Below are 16,680 nucleotides of genomic sequence, written 5' to 3'. Positions count from 1 at the left end.
ATTCTCTCTTTCTAATGAGCAGGCATCGGAGAGTTGCTTATTGTATGGCTTTTCTTATCAGACTGGAGTTTATTTAACAGTCTGTGGTTTTTCTGTGTGCGTGTGACTGATACCCACACCAATATCAGTTAAATAAGGCTTCCTTCCCCTGATTCACAGCTCCACAAACACACCAAAATCCTCCCTTTTTTCCACAAGAGAGCAACAATGGGCCTATAAAGCTGTCAAGGCAAAACTGAATTTACACTCACCACTTTAAACGGCTAAGCCCTGCTCCCAGGCTGTGTCTGGCGAGCTTTGTGTAAATAGGTGCAGCGGGGCCGTGGGCGCGCGTTTTCCCTGTGATAGTGTCCAAGTGATGGAGTGATGGATAAATTTTCCACCTTTCTGTGAAAAGATCAGATCAGACTCAGTGGATCACATTAGCGTGACCCATGCTGTTAATTTATCTCATATTGATTTCCAATTGTGCATCGTTGGGAGGCCTGGAGTTTGGTTTACGGTCGCGACTTGATCCATAACTTGCAATGTGATCCATGCCACAACAGCGATGGACAATTACACCCAATTCTGCATCCTATTTTACGCTTTATGGGAACTGTTGAAAACCAGAACTGATCGATTTAATGAATAAATAAACAACTCCCTGATACGGGAGATCTACGATGTAGGTAACATCTGGTCCCACTTTCACAATGGGATTGTTCCTCAGTGCAAACACCTTTTGAAATCTTTTTCTTTAACATCATCAAAAAAAGGTGAAAACCCAAACAAAAAAAGTAGATACTCATATCACTTTATCTCTGAATAAGCTCCCACACTGTGGCTGGATGCCTGCTCATCATTTGCATGACATCTTTTTATGCATTCCTGAGCTGACACTGGCAAGTAAAGATCCTAACAGTTGATGTGTTTCTGTACTCCCCTGGCAGCAACCTTCAATGAAGCCAAGCTGTATCTTTTCTCACACTGAGATATGATGACATTACCTGTAGTTACAATGGCTTTGCTTTTGAAACATAGTCATGCAAATTTGCTTTTATGTTGCAAAATATTTTCTGTGGCTTTCTAGACTTTACGTGGAAATGTCTCCCAGGGGGTCAGTGTGCTGTTGTATTCTCTCGCACCTTCAAGGATCTCGGAGCACGACAAAGGAAGCATTAACCTGGGTGGAATAGATTGCAGTAGAAAACCTGAAAATAATATTCAGAAGCATTACTCAAGTGGAAAAAGTGATGTTTACATGCTTCATGAATCATGTGATGTGCCGAGTTTAATTGCACAGGTAGACCTGTAGGCATACTTAAGACACAGTTTGAGGGCAAGATCTAACAAGACACTTCTTCACACAGGCACACGTTTGGCACTCTCAAAATGTAATATCTAAAGGCCAAACTACTTCCTCAGCAAGTTTATTCTTCCCAAAATAGTCCTGATGGGAAAACAAGGACCAAAAATAGACATGGGAAAACAAACATTTTTCCAAGCATATCTGTCATATTGGTTTATATGGCTTTCTAATGGTCGAAAAATGTTTTTGGCGGGGTTTTTCACCGAGGAATGGCAATAGAAATCTCATAGAAATTCCTCAGGGCTTTGTTGCAACTCGCTCCTTCTTTCCCTTACAAAGTTAAGTGTCTTACAAAATCCTGGTGAAGTCATAACTGGCGGCAGCATTAAAAATAAAAGGCTTCCTTTAACCTGAATCATCATCTGCTGCATGTGAACGGTCAGATTCCACTCAGGACTTTTGGAAGAGACACGCGTGCTCCTTAACAGAAAATCAACCACGGTGTCCATGCATGACATTTGGCTGGCCTTAAACTGCATGCTAGCTTGACTCTAAAGAGGATTAAAAACTCATAAAGCATAAATTATATATTACACTGTCCTCTTGAACCAGTGCCAAGAAATAAAGAAAAAAAGGGTGAATCAGTAACTTCAAATGAGACTGAAGCGGTTGGATTTCTGTGAAGGTTTCTGTTAAAGGTGCAGTGTGCAGGGGGATCGATTGCTATAAGCAATAAGAAAGGGGTTAGTACTTTCCTAGATCAAGCTATTGGTAAATGGCTGTGATTGGCTGTTTCACTGCTAGGCATTTGAAAAAGGGCATGTTGCAGCCTTATGTTTCTTTTGGGGACTTAGCTAAGTTGCTTTTTACATCCTGACTTCTGGACACACACACACTAAAGAGAAATCTGTAAAAAAAAAAAAAAGCACCAAAGCTCAAAGTTACATCAAGAGCCAAAACCTTTAAATGAGTTTATATTTGTTAAATACAGTTTCCGCAGGTTGATCATCAAACTCTGAAGGCATTCAAAAAAATCAGCCTTATTGGAGTTGACTGTTATACTGATATACCCATATCGTCTCCCAGCTGTTCCTCCACCCAATCTATTCTAGCTCTACAGATGTAGCAGGCCCTTTTACTTGAATCGTTACATTTTGCACCTCTTTGTTTCTACAGTAGCCTAAAATGGGCAAACCAAACACTGGCTCTAAAGAGAGTCTCCTGCATGTGTGTGTTTGTGTATGTGTGCATTTTTAGTGAAATTTCCTTAAAACATTTGTGAGGGGAGGGTGAAGCGAAGGGCATTCTGGCTGCAGTCTGTAACCCTAACCACTAGATGCCACTAGATCTCAGACACTGCTTCCTCAGGTGGACCTTAGGGATAAGGTTACCACCTATTTTACCTTGGGGGGGTTAGGTAAATGTGAAGGTGTTGGGGGAAGGGGTGGGTGTGTAGGCTCTGCTGTTTAGGTGTGGTCTATGGGATGGGGGACTTGCTGGAGCTGAAATCTAATGGTGTGGATCGAGAACAAATACGGCCTCTTCTTGGAATTGGTTTGTTTTAGCAGAGGATTGCCACTGTGCAACCTGACACGATTACAGAAAAAGAGACTCAATGCCTTACACAGACTGAGCAGAGCACAGGTTAATTTATGACCTGAAATTGCTGGATTTGTACAAGGATTTTCTAGTGATGACACTGTGAAACGACTGTCTCGACTCTAAATACACCTTAAAGATGTAGATACTTGCAAAAACATGCTGAAATACCCATATGAAACATACAGATTTTCAATATCACCGGGCAGGAGTGATTTAAAACAGAAGCCTAGTTTAAATTAGGACTTAAAGTCAATAAACCATGTGTTTTAATCATACACATCTAACATACATGTATACAATGTTTTAAATAAGTAAACAAGTCTGTATTTCATTTCCAAAACACTCAAGGAGAACATACACCGTGGAAGGCTTGTGAATATTTGCAAGTCATGGTGATGTGATCACGTATACTATATCTTCAAGTCCACTACATCACTGAATGTTTGCTCTGAATGATATGTGACATCAGTAAGAATCAACACACACGTACGCAGCCATCACACACACACATTCTGATGCGCACAATTCAAATATTAATATCGTATGAGTGCTCTCTGACCGTACACAGCCTGTCAAAGCAGTAGAATTTACTCACAACATGCTTGTATTTGCGCTATCCACTGGGGTGACTTATGAATCTTTTATCAAAACTGGCCTAATTGCTTAACCATCCATGTCCCGGTCCAGTGGTGAATGCTGGGAGGGGGCACTGGGCATGCAAATTGTCATAAAAACAAGGAAAGCATTATTCCTCCAGCATTTTTCCACCTCTGGCAAATCTGTCTTTTTGTCTATGTAATTATGGATTCTAGTGAGCTACATATTAAGCAACACATTAATTTATAGTTGACAACTTCAGGGAAAGAGCTGGAGTTGCCTCTTTATCTTATTTAGGCTGGGAATGAGAATAGCTTTCTTCTGTTATACTTCAAATAACAGGTGATAACATTTTAAGAACATCTGGGCAATTTCAATGCAAAGAAATGTGTGTGTGCATCTCTTCATCTCATCTGGTTCAGCAAGTGTTTTAACTCTATGCCAAGACACTTCATAACACCATGAAACCAGCATTACTTTTCTTTGACAGTTTGTTTGTTTTTGGTCCATAGGAGCAGTAAACAGCTTCCTGTGCTCAACTGATCCACAGTGGACAATAAATAAATAAATAAATACAAAAAAAACCCTTTCCCTTCTGTTCTCACTCCCACTCGCTGCCCTGTTTCACAGCAGAGGAAGCTGCCGAAGGGTCAAGCTCAACAGTAGTTTGAGAGAAATAAAAAGGATCTAACTGGCAAGAACCATGATTTCATGGCGTTTCTTACTCCAAACCCCCATCTCTCCATGTTCCTGGGAGCTGCATAAAAAGTCCCAGGAAACTCCCTACTACTCCGTACACCAAACAGCTGCAGATTCTCACTTTTCGCTGGCTTTAGTCCTTTGAACTCAACCTCAACCCCTCACAAAAAAAAAAAAAAGTTTGTTGATAAACTAAAATGGACTTTTTCTGTTATGAAATGTCTGGTAGCTCTAAATTTAAAACATCATTTTTTTTTTATTCATTAAGAAATATATCATTGCAGTCACGTTTATGATTAATATCAATTGTTCATAAGAGGAAAAAAGGATAGAATCTCAAAATATTAAATGCTGTTTTTATCATCTTCCATTGTTTGTCTGAAAATAACTGGAAGCCGTCATTCTTCCTGCCCACAGCTGGCGTTGAACCGGAATCTGCTTTGTAAACGTTTTCTCTGCAAGTCAGTATCAGGACTGTGTGTGTACGCCTGTGCCTGTGCGCATAATTACAGATGCGCCATTCTTCCTAAAGCTGTCATTAAAAAGGGAATGGGAATGACTCCAACTACAACCACTGCTTGGGGTTACGTAACAAGCTCTTCTTGAATTTTGTCTTATCCCGGAGACAGCTGAAATCTCTCTTGCACAGCCGGTTGTCCCTGAAAATGCTCCTCCTTCAAACCCAGGAGAAGTTTGGTATTTTTCCCGACTTGCATTCTGTCTTTAATTTTGGCGGAGAGAAAAAAAACCCGATCTGGTGTTTTTATGTCTTTGTCTTGCTCGCTCGGTCGTGTTAGAGCGCGTTTCCACTGTTGTTTTGGGGTGTGTCCGTGTGAGGGCGCAGTGAGCCCTACTTTGTCTTTCATCCTGAGATGCTGGTGGTCCACAGACAAAAGAGAAGATGGCATTTAGAGCTCTACAGGACAGCTACACGGCCAGGAGGGTTTGCTGTGCAGGAAAACATCTCTTAACATAATTTTGAATTACTGACTCGTGTTCGTAACAACTTAAACAAATACATAAACACATGGATTGCATTTATAAAGCTGAGTCTTACCCTGTTCTAAAATGAGTTTTATAAAAGATTAATGTATTATGTTGGTTTTTGTTACTTCCATCCCAGAATGTTTCTTCTTTTGTTTTATTTTGTTTTCTCAACTCAAAAACTCAATTAATAATCAATTAATTAATTTTAAACAGAGATAAAACACTTGGGGTAAAGCTCACTAACACCAGCTTGCACTTTGTTTTGCTTCTGCTTCAGTTTCCTATGACACCCCATTGAACAGATAAGACAGTTTGTCTGAGTGTATCAATAATGCATGATGAGAATACTCTCTCATTTACACTTTTCTTTTGCATCCTTTAACCTTTTTCATCCCCCCCGGCTTTCGTTCCTGCTCACGATGTTTAGGCTGTTTTCTCCATTCACCTTGAAAGAAAGCTCCTGTCTCCCGCGTCCATCAAAACGAAAGCCCGACCCCCGCTTTGAGAGGGAGGAGCTTCCTAGCGCTTTACTGAGTGTATAACACTCTGTGGCCATCCAGAAAGTGTGTCAGAGGACTGTGTTTGCTCCCAAAGTAGATGACTGCTCACATTCTGGTCTCTGTATTACTGACTGCGAGATACGAGAAATTTTTATTTCGTACATCATCCCAAGCCAGGACAAGGTGAGTGTCTTAACACTTCAGCAGCTTAACGTACGAGTGTTATTATTCTCTCCCATTTTAGGCAAAACATAGTGTCTGCTCGATTTCATTGTTGTCATTTGATTGATTGATTTTTTTTGGTAAGCATGCTTTTTGTTTCTTAATCTTTTTTCTTGGGGGGTCTTTAGCGAATCGTACGTCAAAAGTCATTTTGCACCGCCTGTGCGTCATGATCACATTTACGCACATTCTCCTCTGAGATTTTTGTGGTTTTTAAACCCCACAAAAGAGTTAGTGCGGAATTCAGTCAAGCAGACTGGGTCTGTGTGTGGGCTTTGGCTCATGCTCTTTCTACAGTGCCGTTTTCAGGTGTGATAGAGGAGAGAAGGAATGTGACGAGACGCTCTTTCACTGAGGACTAAATCATCTTTTGTCTCTTCACAGGTTTTTCGATTGTGGGATAGAATGCCGGCGATCATAAGTAAAAACTCCGATTTGGAGTTTGACTCCTTACAACCGTGTTTCTATCCGGATGAGGACTTCTACTTCTGCGGTCCCGACTCTGCGCCACCGGGGGAGGACATCTGGAAGAAATTCGAGTTGCTGCCCACTCCGCCCCTCTCTCCAAGCCGCGCCGCGCTACCGGGAGAGCCGGCAACTGCCTCGCTGGAAGCAGACCCCCTTGGCTTCGGGTTAGGGGACCCACTGGACTGGGCATCCGAGCTGCTGCTCCTGCCTGGGGACGATATATGGGGAGCATCCGACGATCTGTTCGGCTCCGCTTTGGATTCTAATCCCAACAGCATCATCATCCAGGACTGTATGTGGAGTGGCTTTTCTGCCAGGGAAAAGCTGGAACGGGTGGTTACGGAGAAACTCGGCAAAGCTATTTCCACGGCGACAGCAGGCAGCAGGAGTGTGTGCGTCAAGGCGCAGGAGGTGGTGAGCCGCAACTCGATGTCAGAGTGTGTGGACCCCACAGTAGTGTTCCCTTTCCCGATCAACAAGAAAAACAGCACCAGGGACTCATCTGGGACCATTAAAACATCCACGGTGCACGGGAGCGCGCCTAGTGACTCTGGTAAGGATTTGAAGACGTTGTTATTATTATTATTATTATTATTATTATTATTATTATCAGTAGTAGTATTGTGTTGGTTGTTGTCGTTGCTGTTGTTTTTGTTGTAAGCCCCTACCCTAACAAATCGGAGTGAGTGCAGATTGTTCATATGACTGGTCTAGAATCGGATTACCTCGTTAGACATAACACACACACACACACACACACACACACACACACACACACACACACACACACACACACACACACACACACACGATCGCGCAGTGGAGTAGTGACACAGTGAACGAGGTTTATGTAATCAACAAGGTCTCCATCCGGCAGATGGCGGTAAAATGGGGAATTCTGTGACTTACTGAACTCAGCTGGCATCTGAGCAAAACAAAAAGACATCACACACACACACACACACAGTCAGACCAGGTTGTGGGAGGAGATGAAAAGGTGTTTAATAATGCGATGAGCTGATAAAGTGTCAGGTTCACGGTACCGTGAACGCTTTCATTACGCATGAATTGAGGGACAATTTGCGCACAGTGGGTGACAAACTGACACTTACTCCACAGTCTGAGACAGACAGTCTGAGCCAACTGCCGCCCGACATGAGGGGATATCTAAAATTAATACTCAGAAAGAGAAAACAAGAAATAATGTCTAAAACGGAAATACGGGATTTGTGTCAGGATCATAATGTTAGATGTGTTTAGATTGGGTAATGAATGTTATGTGTACTTAAAAACTAAGACTTCCATCACCGGTCTTTTATAAGTTCCCTAAACAAACACCAGCCCTTATCAGCGTGTTTTCGTTGTGGAACTGTAGTACAAAGCCCCCCAGCTTGGCACAGAGGATAGACTCAGCCAACCTTGCCAAACACCTCCTCTACAGCGAATAAAAGAGGACGGAGGAGAGCTTCTTTTAGGCGTGTGTGTGCGTGTGTGTGTGGGAGGGGGGTGACAGCTTTGAACAAGCGCTCCATCTCGACAGCTGTCTCCCTGGCGCCCCTCCAGGTCTGGAGCTTAAAGGCTGGTGATCCGATCGCCTGCCGCCCCACCGTCCAGCGCACACTGCCGCCCCGATGCGCTTCTGGCGTTTGAAGCGACCCATTCTTCGTTGTGCAGCACGCCTTCTGCACTTTTACATTAAGGGGAAACTGACCCTAAAAGATAAACTGTGAGGACCCCCATTTAAAAAAACAAACAAACAAAAAACAGAAGCAGTTCGCAGGAAAAGCAGGGTCAGGCACTGCTCCTCTTCATTTTCCTGTTTACAAACTGAAACTAATATCTGCTCAGAGATGAATTGACTTTCTTCTCTTTATATTCCATTCCACCTCAATTAAAGAGTTGTTCCATTCTGAATTTCAAACAACAAGAGCTAAATCTCAGCCACACATGTGGCAAAATCAGGGACACCCCCTCATCCAGCCAGCTGTGGCCAGCTTTGTTGTGATGACAGGAATAACATCTGTGTGTGTGTGTGTGTGTGTGTGTGTGTGTGTGTGTGTGTGTGTGTGTGTGTGTGCAGCATGTGTTCAGACATTCTGGTGCAGTAGTGTCTGAAGTGGGTTACCATAAGCTGTAAAATGCCACACTCCTCAGATGCTCCTGAGCTGATAATGGGAGCCATTATAACAAAGGCATTTTAATGGGGTCTCACGCTCTGCTTCTGGTTGGTCACTTCTTGTCACCTCCAAAAGCACCCGTGGATGATAAGGGTCACCTGCTCATCTCAACATTAGCACATGTATTAAGATCAAGAGCTCAGGTGGAAATGAGGCTTTTAACTTTAGAGGTCAGAGTTAAACCTAAGTTCTTAATGCATCTGATTCTACTGGCACACTTTCAGTGTGAGTGGAGGTGTGCCGATAGACTGAAAGCACCAGACTAAAGCTGTCTTATCTCCAGAGAAGATTAAGAAAGTTTTGAATAAGGGAGGGAGAATGAAATGCAGAAATCCAGCCTGTCTGCTCAGCGCTGACACTGAACGTGTCAATTCCTGCAGAATAGATTAGTTACCAAATGACTGACACTAAGCATTAAGAGGTTTCTGCTTGTGCAAACAGTATTGAGCAACATTCTTTCTCCTACACCTTGATCTTGCTCACATGTATACCTGCCACTTGCTGGCACACACAGATGGAATAGTGCTGTGTCAGAGCAATTAATCACTCACGTTGTTTTCTTTTCTCAGAAGAGGAAGACGAAGATGAAGAAGAGGAAGACGAAGAAGAGGAAGACGAAGAAGAGGAAGACGAAGAAGAAGAAGAGGAGGAGGAGGAAGAAGAAGAAGATGAGGAGGAGATTGATGTAGTCACAGTAGAGAAGAGGCGCTCTACAATCACCAAGGCATCACCCATGGCGTCAGGCACTGTCACCATCTCTGTACACCCCAAAAGTCAAGATGCAAAAGGAATTGTCTCAGGGTCCGGTTCCGGTGTGGTGAGTCGATTCGTCAGCCGGGCTCCTCAGGAGCTCATCTTGAAGAGAAGTTCAGTCCACCAGCAGCAACATAACTACGCAGCCCCCTCACCCTATGCTTCAGACGATGACCCAACCCCGCCTCCAAAGAAGCAAAAGATGTCTGATGCCCCGCGCCTTCCTTCCAGAACCATCTCTTCATCCTCCTCATCTTCCTCCTCATCCTGCAGTTCAGTCACCAGCACATCAGGGGTGCGCAGCAAGCGCAGCTCCAGCGGGGACAGCAGCCCGAGAGGCAGCTCCGACTCAGAGGACAGCGAGCGCCGACGCAACCACAACATCCTGGAGCGCCAGCGCCGCAACGACCTGCGATCCAGCTTCCTGACGCTGCGCGACCACGTGCCGGAGCTGGCGCACAATGAGAAGGCGGCGAAGGTGCTCATCCTTAAGAAGGCCACTGAATATGTGAACTCGCTAGAGACGGAAGAGATGAGGCTCCAGCAAGAGAAAGAAAGGCTCCAGGTCCGGAGGCAACAGCTGATGCGCAGGCTGGAGCACGCAAGGACTCGCTAACAGACAAGTGCTACAACACAAACACTCACAATATACCCTGGACGACCCCCCCCACCCCCACCCCTCTGCATCAACTCAAGTCTGATACACAAGAAGATGCACACAGAGGCCTTCATATTTGTTGCACACGTGCACACACCAACACAACATCTCAGAGGATGTTTATGTTCAGATGTCAACACACACCTTGGAGGGGCGGGGTGCCGGGGGCGGGGGGATGCTCGGACTTTCACTGCCGCCACTTTTTTTGCACATTTGTTGACGTTAAGAATGTTTAGGGTTTACTTTTTTTCAATCCAGTCACATTAAAGAAAGATTAAAAACGCACACACACACACACACACACACACACACACACACACACACACACACACGAAAAACAAAAAAGCATGAGGAAGGAGAGAGGACACTTTTTTTGGTCTTCCCTTCTTCTGTTTTTGAAAAAATATAATTTCTATTTGTACTTTTTTTGTACTCACTGTGACACCAGCCTGGAATCTAGTTATTCCCACAGGGACGGGTGTTGGAGGGCACTTTGCTTGGAGAGTTCATGTACAAGAAGAAGTGCACACTTACTTTGCCTTCACCACTGCAAAACTGAAAAGACTGATGACTGAGGTGTCACATAAACAATGCCACTACAGGTCCTCTTTCCCTCACTCTTCTCACACTGGTGCTCAAACCAAGTCAGTGGATGTATAACTGCGCACCTTGCTAGCCGACACTTTTGTATATAACAATAGTGTACAGACAAAATACACTCAGATCTGCCTTGTTTTGTAATACAGTTTGTCCTTGTTCTTTTTTTATATATATATACACATGTCAGAAAGCTGCCAACATTTAGACTGGAAGTTTATATACCTTTAAAAGTACTGTAAGGCCTCAATTTTGAGAGTCATGAAACTTTGTAATATAACAATATATTGTTTTCTTTCTCTTCCCTTTCTTTGTATTGTATTATATTACTAATTCAACACACCTTTTATGCTTTTAGTGTGAACCTGATACATACTAAATTTGATACTTATATTTTCGTATGAAAATGAGTTCCTGGTAGATATCACTTTATCTCGTCATTTTTTCTTCTATCTCAAATAATTCTTTTGTACAGAAAATGTGTTCTATCCTCATGTACCTGGCCTTTTTTTTCTTTCTTCCTTTTTTTTTTGTTTATATTTGCTATCGGGTGCATAGAACTGGGTAAACAGATATAAGATGTTTGTTTTTTTGTGTTTGTTTTTTTTTTTTTCAATTTAAAATGTACATTTAGTGCTGCAACTCATAGCACTTTGAAATACCTCATTTTGAAAAATAAATAGATATCATAAAATCTTCATCTTTGCCTTTGTGGATTTTTTTTTTTTTTAACCTCGTCACCCTTTCATATCTGCCTCAATCTGTTTACTTCCCTGTTTGCCTCCACATTTCTGTATTTGTTGTGCTGCTCTCAAAGACTCATCCTGACAAAGAAAGCGAGTGTCTTCTGAATGCTCTCTGTCTCCGCACCCTGCAGCTACCTCCCCCTGCATAGCCTCTCACACCCACCCACACACACACCTACACACTCACTCACTTCAGTTCACACACACACACACAGACACACACACCTCTCTATTTTCCTCTCTCACCAGCGCAGCTCTTCCTACTACATTGTTCAGGCTGTTGCTATGGAAACTGGAGCAGCTGCTGAGTGGCAGACACGAGAGTGAGGCTTTTATTTGTCTGTTAGTAGTCTGTGTATTTCTGCCCGAGTGTGTGTGTGTATGAATGCAAATGTGTGTCTACCTTTTGTTGTGGTCTGTGTGTGGCCCCGGCGCCTGATATCTCCGGTGTTGTGCGCTGCCTGCCACGATGCCAGGACAAGGCTGGATACTGTTTACCAACATAGGCCACATGGCTTTGCCCCTCCCCACCTGCTCTTCCCCTTTTTCTCTCTCCTCCTTCCCTCTGTGCATCCTGTGTTGGGCCTTAGCCCAAATATGCGCCTTTCACGAGCCTGTTCAGGCGCTCTCTGGAGATGGCTGAAAGAGAAATCTGTTGCCACGGTCTGTATAGCCATTTAGCACAGCAGTGTGCTCACAGAGGGTATAAGAAAGAGAGAAGTGCACTAATACAACATAAAATACACACTGCTGATGAATTGCAGTAATCCCTTTAAAAAAATAGATAGGACAACATGATCAATGATTGTTTCTCTTTCACCAAAAGTGATATATTACTTCCTTTCTAGAACGAACACTCCGGCGTTTAATTTTTCAGAAGCACAATTGTCATTTAGCTACTTGCAGAACCAAGATGGTCCTAAGGTATGAGGCCTATGTGAGAGACAGGGGTATATGAAGACAGATGACTTTGTTTGGGAGTTGAGACAGTACAACACTGAGCTTCTCAGTGGGGGAGTGGCACTGGTGGATTACATAACAGGGGTCTGGTGTCTTTGTGCATACTAACTGTAAATGTGTGCGTACAGGATAGGAGACCCTGTGTGTGCGTGCATGTGTGTGTCCTCTCATGGGACTTCCCCTTACCATCTGCCTAATGACTTATCCTGTCTGGTTATAGGATAAAAACAAGCTCATAGACAATAACGCAGAAAAATAAATGGGGGTAAAAAGAAAAACAACATATCACAGCAGAGAGAAGTTGTTTGGTTCAGATGGTAAGATTAACTTTAATTTCACCTCATAGTGTTCAGCACCAAACCCCCTGCCAATACAGATAAACCTGACTGGCTCAGATATGCTCATGCATTGTTTTACATGCTTCTTCTTGAATCTCACATGTTCCATTTGCAATTTAACAACCTTTTCCCTTAACAACTTAGCCAACCTGACATTAGTGGGGTGGATATTACAGCTGACTTTGGGCGAGACTAAGGGTACACCCTTGACATGTCACCAGTCCATGACAGGGCTAACACAGAGCAACAGACAGCCATTCACGCTCCCTGCTAAGCTATCTGCTCTCTAAAATGAGGCTAATTGTTTTAGAAGGGAGTAGCCATCTTCTGCGTTAAACAGACATATGGCCATGGCTTTTGCCTGATTAATATCCATTATCTCTCTGCCTGCTGACTGCCTGGCCTGAACTGCTCAGACACACACAGGCACACACACACACACACACGATGCAACTCTAATGGGCTTAGACCCCACTGATGGATGTGCATTAAAGCTACACAGGAGATGGTGTGGCATTTTGCGGGTTTGTGTCATCTACTTTGAGATCTTCATTACCCCCGCCATTAAGACTAGCCACAACGTTTCCATTGTGCTGTTGGACACCAGATCTGTATTCAACATATTAACCTTCCTAAATGTAGGAATACAATAGCGTATGTATCCATGCACAAGTGTGTGTGTGTGTGTGCATGAAATGTGGCCAAGCTCTGCGCAATGGCATGCCCATCACACATGTGCCACAATAAGCTCCGTATGGCGAGAGCCCCTTTATCTGTGTGTGTCGTGCATGCGTGTAAGGGGCAGGGGATGGGGGTGAAGGGGTGTCACCATCTGTTATGGAGTCCAGCACGGTCGCAGGTGCTCAGAAATGGTGTGTGTTGGGCTTATTGTAGGTACAGCCTGAAACAAGGAGGGTATCGGGGGGTATTGGGGCAGAAAACATGGAGGTGTGCGCGTGGTGGAGGCAGTTCCTCCAGGGAACTCATTGCCCTAGCTGAGTAATATGCAGCCGTGACAAAGAGCTGTGGAGCTACAGTAATTGCAGAACACATAGTGGACAGCTAAGCAAGAGAGGGAGGGAGGAAAAGAGGGAGGGAGTACAGCAAGAGAAAAGAAGGCCTGAGTGTTTGATCAAAGTTTACCAAAGTCTGAGGAGATTTGCATACAGATGGCACTGTAGCATGGCCCCCCTGGAATACCTTTCTCTCTCTTTATTTTTCTTTCTGCATCTCCCTCTCTCCCTCTCTCTCTCTCTCTCTCACTCACACACACGCACACACACACACACACACACACACACACACACACACACAGCCTCTCACACAAATGTAATAGGGTGTCATTGAAGAATACATGAATAGCCTTTCAAGAGTGCGTTCTGAGGAAGAAACGGCTTTGGCTGCACAACACAGCACCTACAACAAGAAAGCAAAAGTGAAGGAGGGCAGTTAAGAAAGACTGAAAAAGAAAGAGCGATAAAAAGTAAGAAAAGGTAATGATTAAGACAAGATGGGAAGAGAGAGAGTGGCAACAATAGAAAGAAAACAAAGAGGAAAAGCCTTACCACATCAGTAATTACGCAAACAGCTCTGGGCCAGTAAATTTTGTTTCAACACTCATCCAATGCACATATATTCAGTGATGTGTCTACGCTGACATTTATACACTTCCTCCATTAATCCATTCCCCTGGCAAATCCTTACACTATATTGATCTTGAATGTAGCTGTTTAGGGGGTATTGATCATTTAAGTGCCTTCCTCTTACATAAGTTACATATTTCTTTCAAGTCATTGTTATGAGCCACAGACAATTAGCCAGCTGTGCCAACTGCCTCAGCTTCTATGACATCTAACAGTTAAAGCCACAAGAATGCCACAAACCAGCCTGAACTTGCTGTCAGCTGCTGAACTTCTAAAAGTTTAAAAGAATATTAAGCTACTAGTGTCAAGAGGGCTCGGAGGCCATTATGTGGGAGTGGACCCAAGTGCAGACACAAATGGAACAGTGTTAAGGTTTTCACAAGCTTTATTATTAACACAGAGAAGCAAATACAAGACAAGAGTATGTGGCGGGGGCAGGGGACTAGAGTCCACGGGATTGACTTGGGAAACATGGAACGTGGGATGTATGCACATAGATGCAGGGAGTTTAAGTTAAACTGCCGTAGGACTGGTGACAGTCTCAGCTTCATAGGGTCCAGTGTAGCTTGGGGTGAGCTTGTGGGTGAATGGCCTGAGGGGAACGTCCCTAGCAGCGAGTCATTTTTTGGCCTGGAGTGTACTTTGAAGTGGGTGCTCTTAGTTCTCATCTGTGTAGCGACAGCCTTTAGTACCATTTCCTAAGTCGGAGTGCAAATGTAAGATCAACATCATTCTCATGAAACAGGGATGACTGATAACCCAGAGAGGCTTCAAAAGGCTCTAGATGAGTTAAGTCAATTTGTGCATACTCTAACCAAGGAAGATTCAGAGACCAAATTACCGGGTTTTGTGTGGTGACATAGTGGAGGGCTGATTCCAACACCTGGCTGAGCCTCTTGGTCTGTCCATTAGATTGTGGGTGATATCCAAAGCTGAGGCTGACTTTGGCTCAAAGAGCAGTACAGAAGGTCTTCCAGACCTGTGAAGTGGATTGAGGACAATTGCCGTAGGGATGCCGTGGTGCCTGAATACATGATCAATTAGGAGTTTGTCTAGGGCAATAAAATGGGCTGACTTGGAAAACCTATCAATAAAAGAAAGAATTACGGACTTTGCGGAGGAAACAGGCAGCCTGGTAACAAAATCTAAAGCTATGGGGTTGTTACTTGTTGTAGCAAACCTGATGGTCACTGAGTGCACAGATGGTGCAGCAGCTACATAGCCTTTGACACTTCTTTCCACACTTTCCCACCAAAAGTGACTTTTGATTAATGAAATTGTCCTACCTACTCCAGGGTGGCGAATTTAGAGGTGTGAGCCCAATGGATGACTGCTGAACGTGCTGTAGTCGGGACGTAGCAGCGATCAGGTGGACTGGTACATAGGTCAGGCTCATCCTAAAGGGCCTCGCGGATGGCATCTTCGACGTCCTAGGAGTCGAAAGGCACCTTGCAGGTGGCAGGAAGGAATGCGGCAGTCTCAGGTGGGTCAGTGTTGGTGACGAACTGGCGGGACAAGGCATTGGGCTTGACATCCTGGAGCCTGGATTCCAACAGTTCTTCGTCACCCACATCATAATTTCTCTTGGCTGGAGGGAGGCAAGAAGAAGGCACAAGCCAAGCGTCTACTTCCACTATGAATGGTTTTGTGGTATGGGGTGAATCAAAAGGAGTGTGGAACTGACCAGATAAATGGCATCTGGGTGGAAGTGAAATGAGTGATTGATGTGGCTATCTGGCTGTAATTCTGAATGAAGAGACGGCAGAAGTTAGTGAAACTGAGGGAACCACCGAAGGTGTTTTTGGGATGTGGGAGTGGGCCTTTCACTTCAGGCTTAAATTCTTGCAGGGACAGTTTTTCTGCAGAGGGTATTTGGTTTTAATTGTGATCCTATTCAAACCTTTATTGTCAATACACGGACGGAGTGTCTTATCTTTCTTAGCATTCATCCATCCATTCTCTGCTGCTTATTCTTTTTCAGGGTCGCCAGTCTGTCGCAGGGCTAACACATAGACACAGACAACCATTCGCACTCACATTCACACCTATGGGAGGTTTAGAGTTTCCAGTTAACCTATCCCCACTAACTGCATGTCTTTGGACTGTGGGAGGAAGCTGTAGTACCTGGACCTACACAAACATGGGGAGAACATGCAAACTGCATCTTTCCTCCGCTCTGTAGGGAGGAAGGGACAACCCCTTATCCTTACTGAAGACCTCCTGGAGGTCATGATATTCCTTGGGGACTGAGGTGAGATCTGGTGGTGAAGGTACAGCAGGAGATGCTTCTGATGTTCCTGAGAACAGAGCTGAAGAAAAGTGAGGCAGAATAGACTCCAGCTTGTAACCTTGTGTCCTGACCAGTCGATGTGGAGATTGTGTTTTCTTATCCAGGGGTAGCCGAGAATTAAAAACCTGTCTTTTGACCCGGTGGCGTGAAGA

The 16,680-nt window shown here is 44.1% G+C and overlaps 1 protein-coding gene across 1 annotated transcript; it reads left to right on the top strand.

Moving 5' to 3' along the window:
* Positions 1–5,479: 5,479 nt before the first annotated feature.
* mycn (MYCN proto-oncogene, bHLH transcription factor) lies at positions 5,480–10,260 on the top strand. Its single transcript, XM_082506276.1, has 3 exons — positions 5,480–5,859; positions 6,283–6,919; positions 9,113–10,260. Exons 2-3 carry the CDS (start codon positions 6,304–6,306, stop codon positions 9,910–9,912), a joined length of 1,416 nt encoding a protein of 471 aa, XP_082362402.1. The 5' UTR covers positions 5,480–5,859; positions 6,283–6,303; the 3' UTR covers positions 9,913–10,260.
* Positions 10,261–16,680: the final 6,420 nt, after the last annotated feature.

This window comes from Aulonocara stuartgranti (assembly GCF_965226115.1).
Source record: "Aulonocara stuartgranti genome assembly, chromosome: 15".
NCBI classification, from domain to species: Eukaryota; Metazoa; Chordata; class Actinopteri; order Cichliformes; family Cichlidae; genus Aulonocara; species Aulonocara stuartgranti.
This window is presented reverse-complemented; position numbering and strand designations above follow the sequence as displayed.

Bases quoted from the DNA above. Each gene is read 5' to 3' on its own strand.
- mycn (XM_082506276.1), top strand. From the start codon at position 6,304: ATGCCGGCGATCATAAGTAAAAACTCCGATTTGGAGTTTGACTCCTTA. The intron at 6,920-9,112 runs GTAAGGATTTGA...TTCTTTTCTCAG, and splicing joins GAGCGCGCCTAGTGACTCTG to AAGAGGAAGACGAAGATGAA.